This window comes from Harpia harpyja, chromosome 6 (assembly GCF_026419915.1).
Source record: "Harpia harpyja isolate bHarHar1 chromosome 6, bHarHar1 primary haplotype, whole genome shotgun sequence".
In the NCBI taxonomy this organism is placed as follows: domain Eukaryota; kingdom Metazoa; phylum Chordata; class Aves; order Accipitriformes; family Accipitridae; genus Harpia; species Harpia harpyja.
In genome coordinates, this window is record NC_068945.1 from 17,040,711 (window position 1) to 17,065,947 (window position 25,237).

Below are 25,237 nucleotides of genomic sequence, written 5' to 3' on the forward strand. Positions count from 1 at the left end.
AACTGACTTTCCACTAGGTAAGTGGAACCTGGGAACTCAGGACTGTCAGCTGCCTCAAGTACTACTTAAATGAATTGATTTGTTAATTAATCTCTGCTTTTCTCTGAAAAATACTTGTCAAAACCTGCAGACCTTTTAAAGAAGGTTCTGAAACTTTAAGGGAATATAGAATGCGGCGGTACCAGAAGATGGTATTACAGTTTCATTTGATTTCAGAAACAAAAAATCATAGGGCCTTAAAGCTCAGGTGAGAATGGTGGATCTCCTTCATTTGGTTCCACATGCTGATCAACTACTTGAAGTCTCTGAACGAGAAAAGCATACAAAATTGTCACTCATAAATAGAGAAATACCTCTTACACCGATGAGACAATACTTTGACTTAATGGGTTTTTCAAGAATACACATTGGGTAAATGCTGAAGGCCAGAATGCCATGGTACATAACCTGAATGGTAGTTACCATAGAATCTAGCTCAAAAAGAGTGTTTGGGGTCGCGGTACAACTCATCCAAAGCAGGAGATGTCCATGGTGAATCATTTCTCTCTCTCTGTATTCATTACCATTTGCTGAAGAACATGGCAATAAAAAAAAAAAAAAAAAAAAAAAGCATGCTGTCTTGAAGAGTGGAATAAAAGTAGACTTTATAAACTCCTGAAGAAGGAAATATCTTTAGGGTAGTGTACAGCTTGGTACCAAGATGTAGCATGAACCACAAATAAACATAGATCCAATACTGAAGATTCTGAAAATAAAAATAAAGTAACTGAGAGGCAGACTACCATGTAAACAGTTGCTACTATATATATTGCTGGGCATGAACAAACAGTGGAGTTTATAGAATAAGTACAAATGCTAATGCTAGTATTGTCAATGTTGCATACAGCTGTCTTGATGCCCTCAATTGGTAGAAGAACTGACGTATCGGGGGTTACCTGTGATGGGGAAACCTCTGTCTGTCTAGGCAGAAGCTGAGTATATCCAAATATTAGGTTTATATGAAGTCCCTGTTTCTCACAGAGTGAGCTGAAGAGGGCTTTTTCGTAAGTACAGCAACAGCATATGTAATTATCATGAGTTCCTGAATGAAAGGAACAATCTGAGAGCTGAAGAGACAGAAACTGCCAAGCAGGAGCTCCTTGACCAGTGTTTCCTCATCTTTGGAGAGATCAGACCTGAGATGCATGATGACTATCTCATTAGGACAATGTATGTCAACATCTGGAAAATTGTATCTGCCAAATAAGACACATGGATGGGAATTCAAGCCTGACAAGTTGCATAAATGCAGAAAAATAACTACAGGAGATAAAAGGACAAAAACTGCAATAGAAGAATTTCACTCCACTAGGGGTTGAGAGGGAAGTGCAACAAAGCTGGCCACAGCACTGCATATGCCACACTGAAAACACAAGGGACAGCAGAAGGTGATGAGTACATTCTCCTAAGAGTACCACTATGGAAAAAGAGAAGACGTGTACATCCAGAATACGCGTGCACTTGTGGATCATCAGTTGCAGAAAGAACAAAAATGTATTTATAGTGAAAAGAAAAAATGGATAAAAATTATTTCCAAACATGATAAATATAATTGAACCAATGCAATTAAATTAGCACAGTGGAAAAAAAAAAATGTAAGGAACCCAACAGTTTATAAGACATGGCCAGTTTGAAATAGAAAGGTAGAAAATAGAGTGGTGTTCGGACAGCATTGTCCTTTGAGTATCTTTGCTGCAGTGTAGGACAATACTCAAGAGTGATGCAGGACTATAAACGATGCCGCTGACAAAAATATCTGCTCTTGTGTACACCGGAAGGATGCGCACTTTAAAAGTTATACATATAGACAATCACTTGAAAGAAAATCATAAAACGTGCTCAATGACAGAAGTTAATAAAATACAAAGAATAAAAAGAGGCAGGCAGCTGCTCTACCCTGCGCAAAGTCCTCGTGGCTACCTACCTCATTAAGGAATAAAGAAAAAACCCCACCCAGATAGTAAAATGTGTCTGTAAAATAACATGACAAAGTTATGATGGGAAACATGTTGGTATCAAGATTACTTATATAGAAGCTTACTGAAGTGGTAAGCATCTATTAAAAAAAAAAAAAAAGCTCTTCTCTACATGCTAAGAAAATAAATACAGAGCTAATTCATCCATCCGAAGTTATGTGAACTCATTTCTGTTCTTAAACATACAGGTCACAAAGAAGCAGCAAAAAAATACAGACGAAATGGCAATGCTATACAATGACATCAGCACTGAATGATAGCTATCACTAAAAGAAATAATTTTGAGCTATATCAAGATATAAATAATGTTCCATATGTGACACACGTATAATCCTAAGGGCAAAACATGCATGCATTTGTCCCTAAAACATGTTTACATCGCCCCCCCCCGCCAAATCCATGAAAATTGGAAAAGAAATATATCAACTCTAAAGATAGACCATAACAGATACTATTCAGATACATATATATTACTCTTAATGGCTCTAATTTAAATTGAAGAAAAGTGAAAGGGAAGAAAAAAAAAATTTAGTGAAAACTTAGTGAAGAGAAATGCTTAATTTTTCACATTGTCTATTTCTTGAACACCTATAAAGTCCTTAACAAAACTTGTGCATATTGCTATTACCACCTGAAAATTGCTACAAATGTATTGTATACACTTGTATACATTGTACCCATTGTATAATGTTTCTCAACATTATGTCTACAAAAATGTGTGAACAACTCCAGCCATTCATATTTTTTTTCTTCCAAGATATTTTATGTGTTACCACTCAGGTGTGTTACTTTCAAAGTGATTCCAAAATATATAGCAGTTTTGTTCAACATCAGGAGCCATCTGAAATACAATGAGCTTGCAGTAATGATAAGAAAGGATCCTAATCAATACTAGTTGAATTATGTCCAATGTAAAGCTCTGTAATTCCAATATCCTTCTCTGCTACTGAAGAGGAATTCCCTTGCAATCTAGATTATTTATACATTTCTCAGAGAAGAATGGAGAGGAAGGACAAGAAAAGGACAGTTATAGACACCGTTACACAGGCCTAAAAGGGAAAGGCAGAACTGATTATTCCTATAAGAAACTGGCAACGTCTCTTCCTGATAGCTGCCATGTTTTTGACATGTCTTTCCTGTTACATTAAGCCTGGCGCTCCCAACACAGCAATCAGTTAGGTATGTTGGGTTTGTATAGGCACTTCATTAGCAACAACCTAGACAGACTAAATACCTTGCCAATAGTAAGAACCAGGTTTACCATTTAGCAGCTCACGCAGGGTGCCAACAGCTTTAACATTTTGCTTCAGCTGTTGCAGATTGCCACATCTGTATTTTTTAAAACTTACAGGGACTATGCTTGCATCTAACCACAGTAGGTCAACTGCACTGACTATTGGAATCAGACCCAAGGCTGATAATACAGCTGTGAAAATGTTCTGAAGTGAGCAAAAGCAAGAGGTATCTGTAATTTTATGGGGGTTTGTGTGGGGTTTTTTTCGGGGGGGGGGGGGGGGGGAGGGAGTGGGTGGTGGTGTTTGTTTTTTGAGAGGCTAACTGGGGAAATGCTACTGTAAAAAGATTTCTTCTTCACACATAAATCAATACTATGATTCAAGACTCCTAAATTGATATGGGATTACAGCAAGAAACAGTGGCAGTTTTAACTAACTGCGCTATTAATATGAAGCTTGAACCCATACGTCATTCCCTTGATACACACCTATTCCTCTGAACTCTCCTTGCCAATATCAGTCCTGTCATCATCATTGTACTAATACATCACAGTAGTTGTAACACCCACCTTTCTTTGCTCATTTTCAATCATTCAGCAAAAAAGAGCAGCAGAAGTGGCACACATGGACAGCCAGCTATAAAAGTTCACTTCTCTTGTCTTTCCTCTTTTTCATTGCTGAACATATGGCAAAAATCACTAGTGATACACCACCACCGAGGAAATGTTTACTCAGCAGTTGATGCCATTGAATTTCTCCCACCCTCTCAATTTCGAAGGGAATTCCTGCAATCACCTCTGGTCCCATACATTCATTTCAGCCTCTGATGCCTCTTTCTTGATTTTCATCATAGTAGAGTAGCTAATGTATTTGTGCTAGGAACTGCTTCCTTTAAAGCAGCCATCAGTTCCAGGATAGGACTAACAGACTAGCGAGATTCTATTGCTAACCACTATTCATTTTACTTTATGTAAAAAATCCCAAGCGTTATTACTTTCACTACATGCAGATGTTCTCCTATCTCCCCAACTTCAAACTAGAGACCAACAAAACAATTTCGCGTCAGAATTAAATTATCACTGTTTCTCACACCACCTGGGAACACCCCCAAACCACCTACAATCCCTCTGGAAGCCAGATACGTCAAGTGAAGTTAATTTCAAGGAAAAGATCTGTCTTAGTACAACCTGGATTCAGCTACTAGCCAAATATACACATACTAATTTAGGGAAATGTTTTGCTTAAAGTATTAAAAACTGGTTTCTGCTCTCAATACCCTTACCAGTAAATGCATAGGTCAGCTCTACCACTGTATCTAAGTCTAAGGGTACATTTGAAGACAGGAAATAAACATACTTATCACTTGGATACAGTAACAGAAACTTAAAAAATTTCAGCAAGAAAGAATCAGGAAGAACGGAATGACTTAGATGTGCAGCAGCAGTCAATTCATATGGAAAATGAAACCTATTAGATACAGTTGATAAGAACAGAATACTGAAAAGAAAAAGTAAAAATTGGACATATAGATAATAACATAATCAGAAAATAATGAGTTTAAAAACACTGAAATGAAGTATTTGAAAAGAAAAGCTTCTTGTTGGTGTATTTTCAGTGTTATACTGATAGCAGCTTTTAAACTCGCAACATAGCATCACAACATTCATAAAAATTACCACTTAAATTCACTGGCATAAAAACCAAAAAGGATGAGAAAGTGGAAACTTTTCACGTTCTGAGAGATTCTCACTTTGTATGAAATTCCAATTGTTTCTATAAAAGCCTGAACTAGTTCAGAGGAAAGAGAAAAATAGTTATTGTTTTTCTTTAGCCCTAAATATTCCAATATGATCATCTATTGTTCTCAGCCTGCAAAGCTGGAAAAAGTACTCCCCGGCTCTTGTCTTCACTCACTTCTTTTCCATGTTCAAGTGTTTAAATATATTTAATATCTGTTTGAACAGAAGCCCATCCTTATGTTTACTATCTTTTTCCTTCACTTTACCTTTTCTACTTTTGCCATATCCTTTCTGTTGTGGATGGCCCACATCATTGCACATTATTTAAGAAGTGAATGCACTGCTGATATATACAGTGGCATAGTAGTATTTTCTGTTTTGTCATTTAATATTTCTCAACATTGTTTTTTTTAATAGTTCTGCTAACCAATAATATATTCATGGAAATGTTTATTCTAATTCCAAGATTGTTGTCATGCTAATATAGCTAGATCAGAACCCATCATTGTGTACATATATTTAAGATTGTTTCTCCTGACATATATTAATATGTACTCATACTGAATTTCATCTGCTATTTTATCCATAAGTTAGAGTTACGAGATACTTGTGGAGCTATATATGTTATCTTTCATTTAAATATCCTGAATAAGTCATAAATGTAATTCAGAAATTTAGAGAAATTTAGTCTCATTTACAGAAAATATTAAATTTGCCATTTTTAACCAGATACATTACTTCAGCATAAAACAATAATTGTTCCATAGCAGCGGGACATAGACATATGCATTTATAATGCAAAAAATATTTACAGTTTAAGAATACTCAATGGTTCTTCAAAAGGAGGAAGAGAAAAGTACACGGGTGGTGACTGGCATGGAGAAGATAGCTGTGCCCTAGGAAGGCATAGATAACTGTTGCTGAGACACTAAATTCCTTTAGCTTTTATTCCCTTGCTTTTCATGCCCTGCTTTGGAAAACCATCTGACTTCAAAGATATCAAGACTTAGGTAGAATTCAAACACCAGCAACAAAAACAACACAATGTCCTAAACTGAACGTGTTGATGAATTTTAGCCCTGCATTCAGATCTGAGTGTATCTCAAACAAAAATAAACAGCTGAAAGCACTGGTACTGACTTTTAGTATTTTACAACCTTCTGTCAGTTATGAATACATGATTTGCAGCCTAAGCCTCAATCCCAGCTAATACTTGCACATCACAGTAAGAGTAGTTGTTCTGATATATTCTAAGAGTGTGTAAATTTTAGCCAAAGAGAAAAATTTAATAGGATAAGTGCTAATTAAAGACAGAATAGGCTTGTTTCTATGGGGGGTGGGGGAGTAGTTTAAGGGTGACAGCAATTTGGGCAGCTTAGTAAGCAAGATTAAGGAATACTAGTGAATTAGAATGAGGTGAATTAGGTTTATTGCTACTTGAAATGAATCAGAGGAAATGTTTTAAAGGAAATACTGAAGCATTTGTTGCCACAGGTATAGAACATGTTGGGTTTGGTTGTTTTTTTTTTTTTTTACATAAAATTCTGAATTCTGTCTGTCTTTAGGTCCCCGTCATCACCCCATCCCCTTTCCTTTTCTATTGAGCAAAAGAAGAATAAGACAAAATAGCAATTTTATTAAACAATGAGACTATGAAATGAGCCACAGCAATTGGGCATTTTTATTCTTGGGGAGAGATGAGTTAGAAACCATTTTCAACACAGCAAGTAAAAAAAAAAGCTTCTGAAAGAGAAAGAAAATCAGAAGAGGGAAAAAATGCAAATTTATTGCCATTTCTCAGGCTCATGAAATAATACACCAAAATGAAAAGAGAGCTGTTCTTCCCCTTGAATGTAGTCCTATTGTTTTGCTTAAATCTGGCCCTCAATGCTTTCTACTCTCAGGAGAGACCTTCTCACAGGAACCACACCATGTTGTCAACAGTTACATTAATCTCTCTGACAGTTTTTAGGAAAGGAGTTTGAACTCAGATACTAATCTTGGGAAAAAAAAAAATACATGCAAAAAACATCTAGTGGTTAAGGTTGTTGGCACACATTCAGCTTCACTGTACTTAGTTTCTGGCATATCATAAAGGGTACCAACCCTGCTCTTTGCCAAACAGGCAAGAGAGTACAAATAGCAGGTTTCATCTTCCACTGACACCTAATGTTTCTGCAGAAAAGACTGGGTGAAAGTGTGACTGGAGAATAATATTCCTGATGGATCACAGAGAAACGTTAGGATGTAGGGAGTCCTCTTTCCTCTATTAAAAACTCTCAAGCTATATAATGGCTTTCTCTCACTACAAATCTCAATTTGCAGTTAAGGAAATACTGGGATAATTGGGAGACTGCCTAATGCTAGTTGTAAATGGCAACTTTCATGAAATTTTTCCAGCTGTCTGTTCAAAACTGTGAGCATTTTTACATTATATAAGAAGACAGAGTCAAATGGTTCATCTTTATTAAAGATGTGAAGGCAGTGAATACATCTAACCTGAACATAGTAAGTGTATGGTAAACTACACCGTAAAGTGAAAACAAATCGAGCAGATGGCTAAGTGTCTATCCAGGGATATGCTTATCCATTCCAAATGTCAAGTCTCTTCAAGCTTAGTTTCTGTACATGTTATGGTAACAAGTATTCTGTAAGGAGTGCTCTCTTCTGGTCAGACACAGGAGAAGGTAATTCCTCAACAATGTATTAAATGTCATAAATATCGATTACGTAGAATGACAGATTCTGTCTCTATAAGAACTGCCATATCAAATCTAAGAACAAGGTCATACATTTATTCTGATAATCAGAAATGTATATGATATTTTAGATGGAGGAAAAACCTGCATCTTCCTTCTTTAGTAACACAACTGAACAATTCATATAGCAACAGAGAAAACTGAGACAAATCCTTTTTATGTTCAAAAATCCATTATTTTTGTTGTTCCTTCAACATGCAACACTGCGCATATGAGCAACAATGAAGTTAGTCAGACCTTGTAAACATTCATCAGAAAAAATGGCTTTACTAAAATGGGAGATAGGGCTGTCCTCACATTTTGCTCATGGCTCACAGCTCACATTGTAAGAATGTTAAAACACCAAAATCTCACAGATTCAAGAAAATTAAGAAATGGGAGAGGTAAATTTACACTTTTTTAAATGGTCACCCATACTACTATATACTCTGTCTGTATGCAGCTGTTTGGAGAAACAGGTATCAGATTTCTGTATGGAAAATCGGGAAAACTGGTATTAGAAAGAGACCCAGGTAAATTCTCTTAACGCTTAATGTGTACGAAAGCTTGTCTTGATCAGCTTCCTCTAAGTAAATCGGGAATTACTGTCTTGCAAAGTCCATCAGATCCACATGTGAAAGGATAAGAGATGAAAAGGACTAATATTCCTAAGAACAGGACCTCATCTGAGCAGATGCTGCAGGGCTTGACTTCATTCCTTCTTGTTTGTCAAGATATTTTTCCTACCTTGTCATGTTTACTTTCTGGCTATCTGTTAGCAAGTCTTCACACCCTTCCTCACAATAAAGTTGTACTTTATGACTTCAACAGAGAAAATTGAAGAAACCTTCCTTTTTAGCTAGAAGCTCATTTTTATGTGCACTACTGTCTTGCTGAAATGGAAATCCAACAGTGTAATTTTTACATTAAAACATGATTTCATGATATTGCTATTTCATATTATGCACTGATTTTTGGTACTGTGCAGTATTCCTCCACTGTCCAATGAACTACCATTTCTTTCCAGTACTGTTTCTGTGATGTTAAATGATAAAAATTAAGGTATTAACACTGCGAAAACGCCTAAGTCTTTTTTCCATTACAGAGCATTATGAATAAAGAATACCTGAGTATTGTCCATAACTACTATATTGGCACAGATATAACAAAATATGAAGTGAGGCTGTCTATTCATCATCCATACTCTACGTCATAAAAGTAGATTTATCCAGGAATGCTTAATTATGAATTTTTAATTCCCCCCCAAAAGGCTAAAATTCAAATTACACCCCACCCCCACCCCCAGAGAAACTTCCCCTCACTATAAGCCAGAAAAAGCCTAGCTAAAAGGTCATCATTTTTGGAACTTCTCTGTAGTGGTTTAATTCTAGCTGGCAATTAAGTAGCATGCAGCCGCTCGCTCACTCCTCCCCAGTGGATGAGGGAGAGAATGGGGGGGGGGGGGGGGGGGGAAGTAAAACTTGTAGGTTAAGATAAAGACAGTTTTATAGGACAGAAAAGGAAGGGAAAACAAAAAAACAAACAAATAAAAACCCCCAAATAATAATAATAGAATATGCAAAACAAGTGCTGCACAATACAATTGCTCACCACCCACTGACCGATGCCCAGCCAATCCCCGAGCCACAGTGCCCCCCCAGCCAACTCCCCCCCAGGTTATATACTGGGCATGATGTAATACGATATGGAATACCCTTTTGGCTCATTTGGGTCAGCTGTCCTGGCTGTGTCCCCTCCCAGTTCCTTGTGCACTCCCAGCCTCTGCTGGCTGGGCAGTATGAGAAGCTGAGAAGTCCTTGACTTAGTGTAAGCCCTGCTCAGCAACAACTAAAACATCAGTATGTTACCAACATTATCCTCATCCTGAATCCAAAACACAGCACTATACCAGCTACTAAGAAGAAAATTAACTTTATTCCAGCTGAAACCAGGACATTCTCCCAGACATCCAGGAAAGTCAGGAAAAGCTCTCTTGACAGGGAGAGTTATGACATGATAAGAACAAGAGCTAATTTTTCTCAAAGCATCTGCCAGGGTTAAATATTTGCTTGTGTCTACAGTAACTGCACACACTGTGCTGAAAATCACAACCCTCCACGTAAGTATAGAATGCAACAGTTGTGGAACACCATATTTTTTGTAACATATTGTAAAAGCTGTTAAAGTTTCTACTCTGTATGTATATCCTGTTTTCTAATGCATAGCCAGCTGTCACAGAATCTCTCAGAGAAAGGGTTGGAGGGTCCGTTGATCCCAAAAGTACCTACTGGCTACCGTTGCATTTAGCCCAAATAAAATAGGAGGAATAATTTGCATACATCTATTCCATTTAGGTTTTTTAGGAGATATGACTGTTTAGAGCCTGTATTTGTTCATACCTGCTGCATTTTCATTAGCAAAAGTCCTATGGAATACTGAGAGACAGACAGTACAAAACTGATGCACATCATCTCTGAATTCAGAATCACATCTAGCTTAATTATCAAGATGTAACAATGTTAATTTTCATCCTTTATGGTGACTGAGAAGAAAAACTTATACCTTCAAAAAAATGCTAACAAATTTCTTAAAAACTGAATTGCAAAGTGAATACATATCCTTTCAGTGCTTTAGGTCATGAGTTCTGTCCTAAAGGACAGGAGGATGACCTAGAACTGAATATACCATTTAGTGAAAATATAGCCATCTGTGTAGGTGCTAATGGCCCAAGGAACACTAACACCTACAAGGCTGGGCAGCACCGAGAATTATCCAGGGACAGGGAGGCCAAAACTTCTCCCTAATGTAATTACTGTCTAAAAAGTACTGGGAGAGGAAGGGAGAGAAAAAGAACATTTTGATCTGAATAATTCCCAAAGATGGATCTGAGCTCAATGAGAAAATACAAGTCTGGTACGTCAGACCGTTTTCTGGAATAAGTCCTGCAGATGCAAGATGGCATTGAAGAACAGATTTCTACCAGGCTGAAATGAAGTAGCTGACAGTTTCATGGGCTTTACCATGTTGAGCTGTGCTATCCAAGGGATAAAGAAAGTACACTCCACTCAGCTGGCAGGCAAGCTGGAATCTGATATGGTAGTAGTCTATATGGAAGAGGAATTAGCCAGGAACTCAGCACTTGAAATTCGCTTATCCCAGGAAAACATGTAACACCATTTAACTAGCATAACCAATTTGCTTCAAAGCTGATGATGCCTAGAAAGTTATGAAGGAAATCTTGAACTTTTAAGTTTGGAAAGCTTTTCTTTAAATCTAACCATTTCTTCAGAAGCTTTGTACACACTGTCCAAAAGCAAGTTCATAGATTAATTAGGGAAGCACGATCTCTCTTTACTAACAGCAGGAAGACGACAAACCATTATTTTCATCATGGCATGGTATTACCATCAACAGATCAGATGAAAAAACTTCAGCCACCCTACTCTCAAGAACCAATCATAGCATGCCAAGAGGAAATTCTTCAGTAATTTAAGACAAGATGTCCTGAGCTTCACTTGGGTTTTCAGATTTTTGAATGTTGATATTGACTGGGTGTACATGTTATGATGCCTCGTAACAAATAGTTAATGAGAATAGACTGTTTCAGTTGGAAGGGACCCCCAACGATCATCTAGTCCAACTGCCTGACCAATTCAGGGCTGACAGAAAGTTAAAGCATGTTGTTAAGGGCATTGTCCAAAGAATTCTTAAACACTGACAGGCTTGGGGCATCAAGGTTGATATTTAACGAATTTAGAAGGTTCATTTGATAAGGTATTTGGCTATCTATCCATTTCATCAAGCTTTGTCTGGATCCCAATAAAAGCATTATCGAACAAAAAATTGCACATTTGTTTAGACTGAAAATTCAGTTCTTTCCATGAGAGGGATATTTTTCCTATTTAATGCTCAATATGATAACAGAATTATATAATCACAAGGAACAAACGACATATACTTGCACATATAATTCATGGATTAGGAATTATACATTAAATTATCTAAACTTGGGTGTGGAAAAAGAAGAGCAAAATTAATAAATTTACTTGGTTTTACAGTTGTTCATTAAAGCATTCAAATATATTTTACACAGCTTCCGGACATATAGTTTGTCAGCAGCAATTAGAGATTGATGGACAGCTGCTGCAATACAGATCCAATAGTACATGACTTCACGCCACAAGATAGTCTGAAAATTCCTCCTAAAAAATCTGGCAGATGCTGGAGTGATAGAACAACAAAATATGTTCCAGATGTCAGTTCCAAGTAGCCATTCAAATATCATGAAATTTCAGTAAATGTTACCTTTCTAGGACAAGACAGCATATCGATTCCTTTTGACAATAGCCAAGCTTTAGTTACTTGAAGCAAAAATTTTCTACTCCGGCCTGACAGCTTGTTTTTTTATCCTGCTTATAGACCAGACACTCGTTAACCTCTCAGATCTCTGGAGAGTTGTGGTTTCAGGGAACCCAGGAGGAAAAGACAAATTTGGAAAGCCATTTATCCATCTCACTAGAATTGAGACATTATGGTTTTCATTCTTCCCCCACTCCCCAAAATACCAAATTTCCATCATCAGAGCTCTCTGAATAAACGAACATTTTGTTACTGGCCTCAGGAAGAAAGAAACCACATGCCTGTTAGGGACAGAGAAAGGAGGAGTGGAGTATGTGCTTGGGAGCGTGTTTATTTGACTGGATTGCAGACGGTCAACCAAAGAACATGCAGATCATGTATTTTTAAGCATTTCATAATGTCTTATTATTAATTCCAGCCAAAACCGCCAAGACCAAAATTATCTAAAATTGGTGCTTGTGTGTCCTGACCCCAAAGCCAACAATGGTTGCATTAGGAAAAAAAAAAAAAAAGTCAGAAAAATCTACGTTCCTCTCAGGTTTAATTTTTTTTTTAATCGATTAGAAGGCAGTGCCCTTTAGAGCCTATGGAGAAGACAGGTCTCCATAACTAACAAATTGAAATGTGGTCCGAGGTAAATTTTACTTCCAGGAAACCAAAACGTTGCAGTCCTTGAGAGAGAGAGGCTATAAGCAGAGGGCTCTTCTAAAGGAAAGAGTTTTTATTGAACCTGTCACTTGTCATTAAACACTCCATATTTTACCTTAGCCTGATATTTTCATTAGAGCATACAGACCTTTTTCATCTGTGAATGAAAGCATTCCCTTCAGCCTTGTGTTGAATATGGGAAAAGACTCTCTAAAATCGAGCCCACCCAAACAGGACAATTAGGTTCACAAAAGCAGGAAAGGCACTAGGGAAAATCAAGTAATATTAATACTACGACAACTTACACATTTCAATGTTGACTATCATATCCCACTTTAACCTTAAATTCTTAGATGCATTTAATGATGTCTATTTTTAATCTCAGAAATACTTGCATATAATTATATAGAAAGCAACAGACACCACTGCAGAATAAAACACAACATAAGCAAAGTGGAAAAAAGTATGTACTACTGTATAGACATCTCTAACTGGAAAACCTGAATGTAAAAAGGTAAAGATAATAAAATTATACACTTTGACATCTTTGTTCCCTATTTTAGCTTCCCTATTAGACCACCAACCTACAACAGAGTAACACTGGAGAAAACCAGAAAAATATCAGACAACTTGGCTTCCTCAAAAGAGACAATTGCTTATTTGTTTCTTGTTCCTAGACGTAAGTTGGTTACTTTGAAATTAAAAAAGAGGAAATATTTAGAGTAAAATTATATTAACTATGCTATTCATAGTTTTATATCTGTGACCCCTCTACTGCTAAAACACTTTGTAAGTAAAGAATTGGATAGGACATTGCAAGGACAACTATACATTCTTAAAGAACTCTGATACAAAGCAACACCATTTTTTGCCACATAATTTCTGAGCAAAAGCTGCCTCACTGCTGCCACCAAAGCTGTAGAATCTCTTTGAAGTATCAGAAATTGGTGTTAAATAGTTTTAACATGACTTAAAATTATCGGTAACCAGAATATCACTGGCTGTCCATTGCTATGTGTAGTTGTACAAACACATTACATAACTTACTGTTTCTTAAAAAAAAGAGAGAGTGCAATAGTTGAGAGAAAACAAATCTCAGGCTTTTTCCAATGCCTTCTGTTTGTGTAAAAGAAAGAAATGTGAAAAGAGAAAGAATAATTGTGGGGCAAAAAGCCAGAAAAGAAAGCCATACTTTTTAAAATCTGCAAGTGCTAAATAAAAACAAAATGATGGTCTTGTGGATTGGTGTCATTCGATAAATACACCATGAACATAATTACAAGGCAAATGTCAAGTACCACTTACCTTTTCAAACTTAAAATATGGATTTACTCAAATGCAGATTAGAAATCTAACCAAATATTGCATTAGTTTTAGGAATTTTTAAAGACATTTCACTAATACAAGGAGGATTGTGTTATTTAAACTTAAGCTGCCACATAACGAGAGCCTTGTGGATTGCCATAGCATTACAGCCACAAAACCCATTAGCAGATGTAGAAATCCCACATCCCTGCCTTTTATAAAAGTCTGCAGTTATGAAATCATTTTCATACACTTGGAACTTAACTATTTCAGTGCCCTGCATATATAGGTCTAGAATTGAGGGGGAAAACCACAAAATGGTGCATCTGAGAGCATTCCACATGGACACATGTTTCTGTGGTTCTTTCAAAAGTTCTTAAAGAGGTGAAACCATCCCCTTGGAATTCAACAGAACAGAGTAAAGAAGTATCTGTTTAAATTAAGGAGAGGATTTATCTTTGCTAGTGAACTATTAGAATTTATTCTGTGTCTTCATCGTAGATGTATTAAGATATGTAGCTGGTAACAAGAAACAGGATTTAACCTAGGATAACAAAGGAAAACACCTAGGAGAAGGCTTGCTCACTAAAGATTTAAAAAATAATTTAAAAATACCTCAAGGGTAGATTACTGTTTCCATGTTTATTTTCACTCACCAAAAGGAAACTTATTTTTGCAAATTAAAGAAAACACAGGCAAAATAGCTATTATCTCCTCACTTAGCATCATGGTATCTTTGCTTTATTTCATGGCAATAGTTTAACATTTTTATGACAGCACTTGAAAACTTACCATTTGATAAACCATCTACAGCTAATATCAACATATAGCATACTGAGAAATATTTGACTGGCTTTAATACCCAGCGACTTTCATATTCCTAGGCAGATTTGAGGTAACCAGATAATTCTGTGGGGCAGCAGCATGTTATCATTTCAGAAGTAAAGCAAACTGACTAGTAAGCATACCAAGAATTCATGAGGTAGAATAGGGTTTCACTGTCAAACAAAGATGAGTAAACACAGAAAACGTGGTCCTCCAGTTACCCCACGATAATTCCAATTTAATATAAGAATACTTACTTGGTTATCTTTCATTTACTGAAGAAAAGACACCAGTATAAGGTAAAACCAGCTAGGAAAATACACAGAACAGCTAAAGAAAAAGGCTGTTAGAAGAGCAGTGAAGAAAGAAATGCCACACCAAGCTCAATACCGAAACGATAAAATTATTTCAATAATGCACTTCATAGCTGAATTGACAGTTAAAACTATTTTTCACTTTTATGAAAATGGAGTAAGCTAGGAAAGCAACTGAGAGAGGCTGCTTTCTTTGAAGTGCTCTGGGATAGAGGTGTCCTTTTAAAAAAATCAGTAACAAATTTCTTAGTTAACAGCTAAGAAAATGGATCAGGAGGTACAGCGAAGACCGACGTAGCTAAGCCTGGCCGATTGGCCAAATTGCTTTAATTCAATTCCCATGTTACCTGAAGCTGTTGGGAGCTGTCATTAAGATTATCCTCTCGTCGCCTGGCCTCCTCCAGCATCTGTGCACTCTTCTTTTTCTCCACTTGCTCTTTGTGCTTCAGATTTGCTACTTTCTTATTTTGATCTTTAACTTGCCTGTAAAAGAGAAGAGCACTCAGAGCGCAGTCCAGAGCACACTTCCCATCAGCCCCAGTGCTGGGCAGCTGTACTGGGGAAGAGTGGAACCCTCAAGTACCACCACTTCATTTGCAGAAGGTCACCAACACCAAAATCATTCTCAAGCGTTACCCTCAACTGTTAATTCAGCCAAAAGAATGCTTCGTTTTGGCCATTACTATTAACCTAAATGTGGAAATTTCTGACCCCCCCCCAAATTATTATTTGGTGTAAACTATTAATCAAAAGATGTACTTGCCCTCTTGTGACTATGTGGCAGAAATCTCTTCTCTGTTCCTACACACATGTACATAAAAACCACAGACATCTAATAGCCTGTTTTGATTTGGGTACCTCTATATCTAATGTAAGGAAAATAGGATCAAAAGGAAAAACTAATGAAACATGACTTGAATATAGAGGACTACCTACGAGATCTAGGCAATCTGTTTCCAGAAGTAAAACTATGTCTTTTCAACCTCAAGTTCTGCTTGTTTAGTAGATATTTTTAAGGATTTCCTATCCTTTCTTTCTACAGAAACAAGACAGAGCAAGTAAGAACAAACTATTTCAGAAAGTGTGCATAACTTCCTTTTCACTTGCATCTATGAATTATTTTTGATGATCCTGGCAACTACTATTGCCTGCAGACAGAGTTTGGCCTTTCTGGGCATTAAGACACAAGGAGTATTGAATCTAATTACAGACCCTTTAATCTCAGCCTCCTGACCACAGAGAACTTAAGTCTAAACTTTTAGTCCAATCAAAACAAAACAGGCTAGCTTTGCTTCCTCAGCCCTTTTCTCCATAATTATATCTGGAGTTTGGATTTTGGAATAAAAGACAGATTCTTTGGTTGCAAGATTTCCCCAAAACATCATGCAAGTAGTAGAGACGGCTCTTTAATTTACTGTTTAGAAAGCAGAATGATATACTAGCTTCATATCTGGTATGTTATCCACACAGAGAGGGAAGAATGTTTCTTCTGTATTTCAGAAATACTTTTAGAACAGATCACAAACAACCCTGCTTTAATATTTTCTTCAGAACTCATAACAAAAGTATGATCAAGAACAAATCTCTTTGCGATATTTATGTTCAAATTATGTGGCATATAGCTAGTCAGTGCTTTGAGCTCTTCCAAAAAAACATAGGTTCAACACCGAGCTTTGCTTTTTGCAATATAAGCCAACTGGATCTGGGAAAATTGCAAAGACAGCAAATTCTCCTTGGTGCTAAACAAACTTCTACTAGTGTGAAAAAGTGCTGATGGCCTCCAGAGACCAAAGCAAAAAAGGAAAGTCCTTTTCTGATGATGTTAAAAAATTATTGGCATACTTAACTACCTTGTTCAACAGTTACAGCTGATTTGAGTCAGGATGCTTTTTAAACACAACCAGTATAATTGTTACGTTATTCTAACCCAGCACACTGCACACTGGCAATGGGCGCATTGCCCAGTTTGAAAGCAGACTTGTTCAGTGATTAAACGACTTATTGGAAATATTATGTTGGCATCAACTCAGCTTGTACAATACACAGTTCTATCTGTCCAATAAAATAAACACAGAAAGTACAGCTAAGTCAACACAGAAAATGAAAATATGTCAGCCCAACACATTCAATTCCATATGAGAATTCTCATTCAACTTCTAAATTAAAATTAGGGGAATTAATTACTTTTTATAAACTTGCAAACCTAGATTCACCTGTTGGGGAACTGGTCTGTGTTACTGTAATCTAGTTGTTAGATAAGAGACAACAATATTAATAAAGCCACAACCCTCCTCAAAATATGTCTGAAGTAGATAATCTCCCACGTGGTCCAAAACGTTTTCAAAGTATGTATTTCCAAGAAAGAAGTGATTATGAGGATATATACTATTGACATCCACCTTCTTAAGTCTGAACAAAAATTAATGTCTTCCTAATATATTAGGTAGATATTTTGAGACAAACTCAAGCTTTCCTAAAGCAGTTCAAAAGATGGAATGAAATTACCTAGTGCTTGTAATACTCAGATCAATCCTCATAGCTGTCATACTGTTTGGAAACTTGAATTCATGTGCAGGATACAACTATCGCTCTATACCTTTGATGTCAAAAAGCAACAAAAGTTGGGCAATGAACCTTTCAAATGATACAGGCATCTATAGCATTACCTAAAATTTCCTCAACTGTTTAACTATATAAACTGAGAAGGTCACATGAAACTTGCAATCTATAAATCTAAAAGGCTTGTAGTCATTTGATGCATGAAAACACATCTCATCTCAATGCCCATGGTACCAAATGATAATTCTCATTTTTACAATACTTCACGCAGACGATTGTGTAACAGGTTTAGAATATACAAGCCCAGAGCCCTTGAACATTTGTACTGTGAAAGTTCTGTGAAACTGTAAAGAATCCATACTGTGATTCTGTAAAGAATCCTCTTTCTTCTCTGTCAGATAACTTTGTCTTCAAAGCCAAAGTCAGAACTGTGTTTTTATATACAAAAACAATATCTAAAAAATATTTAAATACACACACACACACATATTTTTAATATCAACAGACCTCAGAAGCTTGATTAATAGGAATCACCCAATTCACTGCTCAATAGGACAGTTCTGTTGCTATTTTGAACACTGAAACACTACTGATGATTGTTATAGAACAATTTCATCTTCACACCACCACTGAACAATGTGCAGAACTGGACCACATACTGAACTGGAACAATAAAATAAAATACAGAAAGTATGCATCTTAAGCAAGCACACTGCAACTGGTGGTACATTCTATGAGAAGACAGTCAAGAGGAAAATAAAGATTTGTCCTAATATATGTGCACAAGGAAGCTCATTAGGACCGCAGAAGGAAACAGAGCTCTGGAATTCCCTCAGTTTGAGAGCTTCATTTTGTAAACTTAATGTTCTTTAACTCTTTTGAATGCAATTACACACATATATATAGCACATAACCAGTCAAAGGGACAGTAAAGTTTTAAAGAAATCCTTCATCTGTAAGAATGTATTTATTAAAACTGAAAAAACTGCACAAGATTAAAGATAGCGAAAAGAAAATGAATTAATTACAATGATGGCAACAGCTTAGAGATTTGTGAGTGTTTTCTAGAAAGCATGAGTGTTAGCATGTACAGCAACAGAGTAAACAGCAATTTGCAATGTGCATGTGGAATTCTCATCATAAAATAAAAAGCACACGAATTTCTGAGAGATACAGAGCGTTAAATATTACTGTAAGTACATATTCCTACTGAAACATCTTTTTAAAATGGGACTAGAGAGAGAAGAAATGCTGGTGATTCTAATAAAAATTGGAGAGCCAGTTCACATTCAATGAGATAATGCTTTAAAGAAGGATATCACTGGAACCAACAGAAACAATAACAAACTAACAAAAGCAAATTTACCTCATCTCAGAAGACGTTTATTCTTAAAAGTCACTCTCAAATTGAATTAAAAAAAAATGTTCTAGTCACATATAAAAGAAGAAAAATCTAATGAAAATGTTTAATATGTTGAATTACAGTGAAGAATCCCACTCATTTTGGAAATAACAATTTCTTTTGTGTTTTTTAATAGCAATTTTCAGATAATTACTATTTTTGAGGTATGGCTCCTAAAAAATCTAGTACTCAAAAGTGAAAAATCTTTTCCATTGATTAGAATTTTTCTCCATTTCACAATATGTCATGCCAAGTGCTGTTACAATGGAATATATCCGCGAAAAGGAAGTAGAATCAAAATCAGGCTTTCAATTTAAAAAAATAAACCCCAAAGTCTTTCAACTAAAGATGGGCCAAGATTTTCAGAATTAATCATTTCACATCCTTCGATTTTGGGTGCCCAATTTAAGCCATATGCCTGCTGAAAAAACCCATAAGATTTCTCAATCTGGACGCTGAAAATAACTATTCATTTCTATGACTTTATCCTTTTTTTAATGAAACAAAGCTGCATCACTTAAAAAAACCCACACCTTTCAACTTCTCTATGAAATTCTTGAATTCCAGTGGTGAGGTATAGCTGAACCTCATGGGGAAGAAATTAAAATCATCACAATAAGCAATAAAGACTTTCAAATTAGAAAATTTCACATTTTAAAATAATTTTAAAACAGGAAGACGAATATAAGCAATAGAAAACCAGTGGACCATCAAGCATTCCTGAAAAGCGGAAAGTCACTTTGTTACCTGTGAGTCCTTTGGAAGAGTTTTCCTCCCTAATAAGATTAATTGCTTTATAGGTCCTATTCTTTATTAAGGCTTTTATGAAATATATAATTTTTTGTACTAACGTGAATATTTTTTGCATTTTAATACTAACCTCATTATCTTTTACTGTAATGCACATCAGCATATATAGCTGTTAATTCTTTCGTCATATGGATTTTCATGCTACATGTTAATGTAACGTAAGCTGTTATCCCCATCTGGTTATCTTTTTTGGCATAATTTCAGATGTTCTTCTTGTAAAATAAAAGGTGACAAAATGTTAACTGAAAATATGCATAAGTTAATTTAAATTGTATAATTACCTTTTAATATATTTTTCCTTCACAGTTATGTGCCTAACACACAACAGTGTTTTTATAATAATCCAAGTATAAGTATACATGTACAATGCTTTTGAACCACCACAGAAGCTTACCTTCAATATAAAATGCATGCACACGTACTATACTTCACCTCACGAATACGCACACTAGGAAAAAAATATACAGAACTTGGGCACAGCTATAGAAACAGCCTGTTTTATTCATCTGACTTAGGTACTCAGAAAATATTTCTATGTGTCATGTCAGAAAGATTGTTTAGTTCAAGCCTTCATTGACGTAGCATTACCACCACCCACAGGACAGTCCACTGTTGCTGCAGCTACTAATCCTGATGGACAGATGAACTTCATTTGCTTTAAAGCACACTTTGCTGCTCAACATAAGTTCAACTGATGCAATAGTCAACATTATCAAAAAAACCTGCAAAGAAAACTGTATGCAATGAAGTAATATATTATTTAGTTTAAAATTGCCAATGTACCTTCTATTATGAAATATTAGATTCTACAATGTATAATACAGAATCATAGAATATCTCAAGTTGGAAGGGACCCATAAGGATCATCAAGTCCAAATCCCTGCTCTTCACAGAACTACCTAAAACTAAACCATACGACTAACAGCATTGTCCAGATGCTCCTTGAACTCTGACAGGCTTGGTGCCATGACCACTTCCCTAGGGAGCCTGTTCCAGCGACCAACCACCCTCTCAGCGAAGAACCTTTTCCTAACGTCCAGCCTGAACCTCCCTTGACACAGCTTCATTCCATTTCCTTGTGTCCTATCCCCAGTCGCCAGAGAGAGATTAGCACCTCCTCCTCTGCTGCCCTCCTTGAGGAAGTTGATATCATTGCATAAGACCTCAAAGCGCTTCGTAGTCCTAAGAGACACAGAGGACTATGTTTATTCACTCGTGGAATGAAACGGAGAAGCCATCTGAAAGACTGTAATACTACAGCAATTTAGGTCAGAGCGCAAAACAGGAAGGCAGGAAACAATCAGCTAAGTTGTCCAGACCTTTATTAGCAGTCTTGTTCAATGATCAGGTGGTTGAGAAAAAAAGGAAATTTTTACTGAAAAAAAATCAACAACATCAACATAATGGGATGCTAGTGATCCGAGTTGGATTGATTTAAAACTCACAGGAAGGTGTCCAACTTACTACATTACACCCACCATTTCCTTCATCACTTCTTTGTTTTTAAGGTCTGCCCCACCAAATATTTTAGCTGGCCATATCATTAACCTTAACTTATGAATTTAAAAGATCATAAACATAGTGACATAGCTGAGTTGTTGGGTTTTGTTTTGGTTTGGTTTTTTGTAGTTTTGGTACACAAAGAAAAACATTTACATTCTGAGAAGTGTAACAGAAGGAAGCCAAGGAAAAACTCTTCCCCAAAATGCTACTTTGTTTTGAAAATAAGAAAAACCCCTGTTCTGAAAGGTTTTGCTTTAGCTTTTAGTTGCTCAAAACTCACTTCACCTTACCAGTGGTTGATCACCAAACCACAGAGAATAATGGCAGCATTTGGAAAGCCTAATTGCTTAACCTCAAGAAAGAAAGTGATGAAAGGAAGCTAAATAAGTGATGAAGGAAACAGGACTGACCACATCACATAGTCCCATCACCACAGCTGGGTGTCTGATTGACAGTCAAAGGAAAGTTGCCAAAAGTTGAACAAAGTTCCCTATCTTACGCATTGAAAAATTAGGATCAGGGGAGTTACACACTGCTGAAGATCTACATGGAATTTAGTATGGCTGGATTTTTTTTTTTTTTTTTTGAACACTAAGCATTATCTGGGCCTCTTCCTTTGCTTTGTTGGGCTGTCCGTAGCAATCTCAGCTTCTTAAGTAGCTTGTCACTATTCTTCAACATTATACTAAGGTCAAAAAATGGTGCATTAAATTACAAAGTAAAAGAAACAATAATTTCATTACGCTTTTCAAACAGCTTCGTTTAATATCACCACCTCCGTTGCTCACTGCAACCAAGCTAAAAGACTAATCAACATACTTTCAATGAGTTGCTATTGTTCAGATGCACAGCTGGCAAATTCTAGCACTGTTACCTTTTCTGCTTGTGAGCCTCTCCTCCCACAATCTCTCATCGCTTTGTTACACTGTTCCTCGCTGTTCTGTGCCATTTATATGACAAGGTAACATACGCCAATGAAAATATTAACAGACCCTGAAAATTTAACTGGTCTGCTGTATGTGAGTTAAGAAGTCCCACAGTGGCTTTAAGAGATGGGCAGGGTGGACTTCATTTCCTGAAGCTAGGAAAATTTGATTTTTGAAAACAAAGTGTGTGTTCAGATCAGCACTGGAGGGGGCAAGGGACGAAGACTAGAAAGGCTATGGGAAACCAGCTTGCCCCGGATTTTATGAACCGGAGCCTAACAGTGTCTGAATCAAGAGCTGTGGATGTCAAAGACTAGAAGCAGATCTCAACTCCAGACTGGTCATTGTCTTTCCTCAGCATTAAGAATTATCTGCATGATATCAATGCACACTTCCTGATGCAGTCAGCACATTACTCATTCTAGCTAAAACAACATTAAGATTTTCTTCCAGAAACAGCTGATGGGAAGATATGAGAAAGGGGAGCACATGGCATATGAATCTAGAAACTCAACATGATAAATACGTAACCCAAATCCTCCTATCATTTAGAAACACCTCAGAAAGAAACCCCATATCCTGATCTGTTAGCAATACATGAAGTTTATATATAACGTATTTCAAGTAGTGAGGTGGCACAAGTCATTAATGCTACATGGCGTGTTTCATGAGAGGATATTAGCAAGTCCTAACCAGAAACAGCTATCATCAGCCTGCACTACAGATAACTGCACTAAAACACTACCTTTAAACATTAATTCCTTAGGAGTAACTAAAGGCCTTCAGACTCGAGTCCAAGCTTGTCTGATGTGAAATGCGTCAACTGTCAAACACAACAACCTCCCACATTTGGCCATACAATACGTAATTATAGGTTAACACAATTTTTTGAAGTTTTCCTCTTCTCACATTAATCTCTCTGATTCTGTCTAGCAGAAGACCAAGAAATATAATCAAAACCACACTCACTAAACCTGAATGCTACAGGTGCTTCCCCCGTGAAATATTATTTCTCAGCCATCAGCAGGGAACACACATTTATGGAAACAATTGTCCTCAAGATAGAGTGAAATGATGCAGCATCAACAGTCAGTGAATTTATAGAAAGGTACATAATAAATACATTAACAGAAAGAGAAACCTAACTAAAGATGAGAAGCACATGTCTCAAATGCATGCACTAAGCAATACCAAACTAATCTATTTCAGGGAAAATACTTACCTTTTCCTTCAATCCCTTGATTGAACAAAACTAGGATAAACTAGGCTACTCTCCAGTCTTGAGGCAGTAGCCCAATTACACACAAACAATGGTGAAGTCAAATGCTGTTGTCTCGGTATTCTCAAAAAAAAAAGGAATAAAAGAAAAAGGTGCCTTAACCAACTGGCTAAAATTGAGGGATTAACAGCAGAAATTAAGAGAAGTGTCTTAGTTTTAGTGCAACAAGTCCATATCAAATTAAGCAAACCAAAGGTTTGCTTTCAGACATGGCCAGATACAACATACTAAAACCAAGACACTCTAAAAACTTCAGGTATACATCTACAGCACCTCATGTTTTCACTAATCTAGAATTCTACTTTTGTAGATATAATCCACTACACCTATTTGCCCCACCCATGTGCAGCCAAAAAAACCCTCATAAAACTAATGTGCAGCTTCCCAACTATTTACATTCTCAGCATCCATCTCCTAGGAAGCAAGTTTTGTGATGAAAGTAATGAATACATTACCATAATTTCATAACTCATGTCAAATTCAAAATCAGGCTTCAGAGATTAAATATCAAGTTAATTATATGTCAAGTTCTATAATTATTTTTGAAAGCTGACAACAGTTGAACTAGAAAAGAAACCTTTAACCTTAAAACATTGCAACCTTTAGTTTTTATTGAAGCTAAGAGCATTAAAAATAGAAACTCAAGGTGAACTCTGAAATAAATCTGTAAGATAATGATATGGGTGTTCCTTTGTTAAGAAAAATACTAATGCTTTAAGGACCTTAATAAAAGCATTCAGTAGTTCTGAAGTTTGTTCTGTTGTATTTTTTCTTCTGCTTTTGTTAATTGAGCAAACAGATGCAAAGCCAAAAATGACATTTATAAAATGGCTGATTAGGCCTCAATGTGGGTTCCTTCTCCCTGCAACACGCTGGGTTAGTTGAATTTGGCCCTAGCAGTGTGGGAGGAAGTCCCAAAGGTGCTGTTCTTTTTACCTTTAACTCCAGTGCACAAGCCAATCACCCTGTGAACAGATCACACGCAGCCAGTAACTCTCTGCTCAAGAGACCTTCACCATTTGGCTGAAAAAAGTATTTTCTAAACAGCAATAAAATCTTCCTTATGAATGGCATTTTATTGAGGTTTCAAGAAGGTATTTTTGTGATCTAAGATCACACATGTCTCTTAACTGCAGTCCCACTAGCCAGAAAAGAAAACAAATCACAACACAGCAGTTGTTTTCTTTCATACGGGTATGCCATCTTTTCATTCCTCCCAGAATAATACCTGATATAATCAATAATTAAAAGAAAAATCAAATGTAAAAATCAGCCATCGAAACAAAACCAAAAATTAAATATAATGTAAGGAGAAGAAAATTTTAAAAGCAAAGCATTTAAGAACTATGCTGGAGTAGCTTATGTTTGCCTTGCAGCATATACCGAACTATCAAGAGAGAAAAGTCCTCTTCTAAAAATTTGCAGAAATTTGGGATAACAGTTGAATATTATCCTGTCATTTTGAAATAGTGTATATTAAAGAATCAAGGTACGTCTTACGCTTTCAAGCTGACAACTACTGAAAATCCAGTCTTCAGCAAAAGGTATTAAACCAATCAGTTGCTAAGGACACAAAAGGA

General features: G+C 36.4%; 1 protein-coding gene across 15 annotated transcripts in view; it reads right to left on the bottom strand.

Moving 5' to 3' along the window:
* Positions 1-25,237, bottom strand: part of ERC1 (ELKS/RAB6-interacting/CAST family member 1) — a 317,835-nt gene that overhangs the window by 128,151 nt on the left and 164,447 nt on the right. For all 15 annotated transcript variants that reach the window (XM_052789054.1, XM_052789061.1, XM_052789067.1 and 12 more), the window contains one exon: positions 15,526-15,661. In XM_052789054.1, coding sequence (XP_052645014.1) covers positions 15,526-15,661 — 136 coding nt within the window. The remainder of the gene's footprint in view (positions 1-15,525; positions 15,662-25,237) is intronic.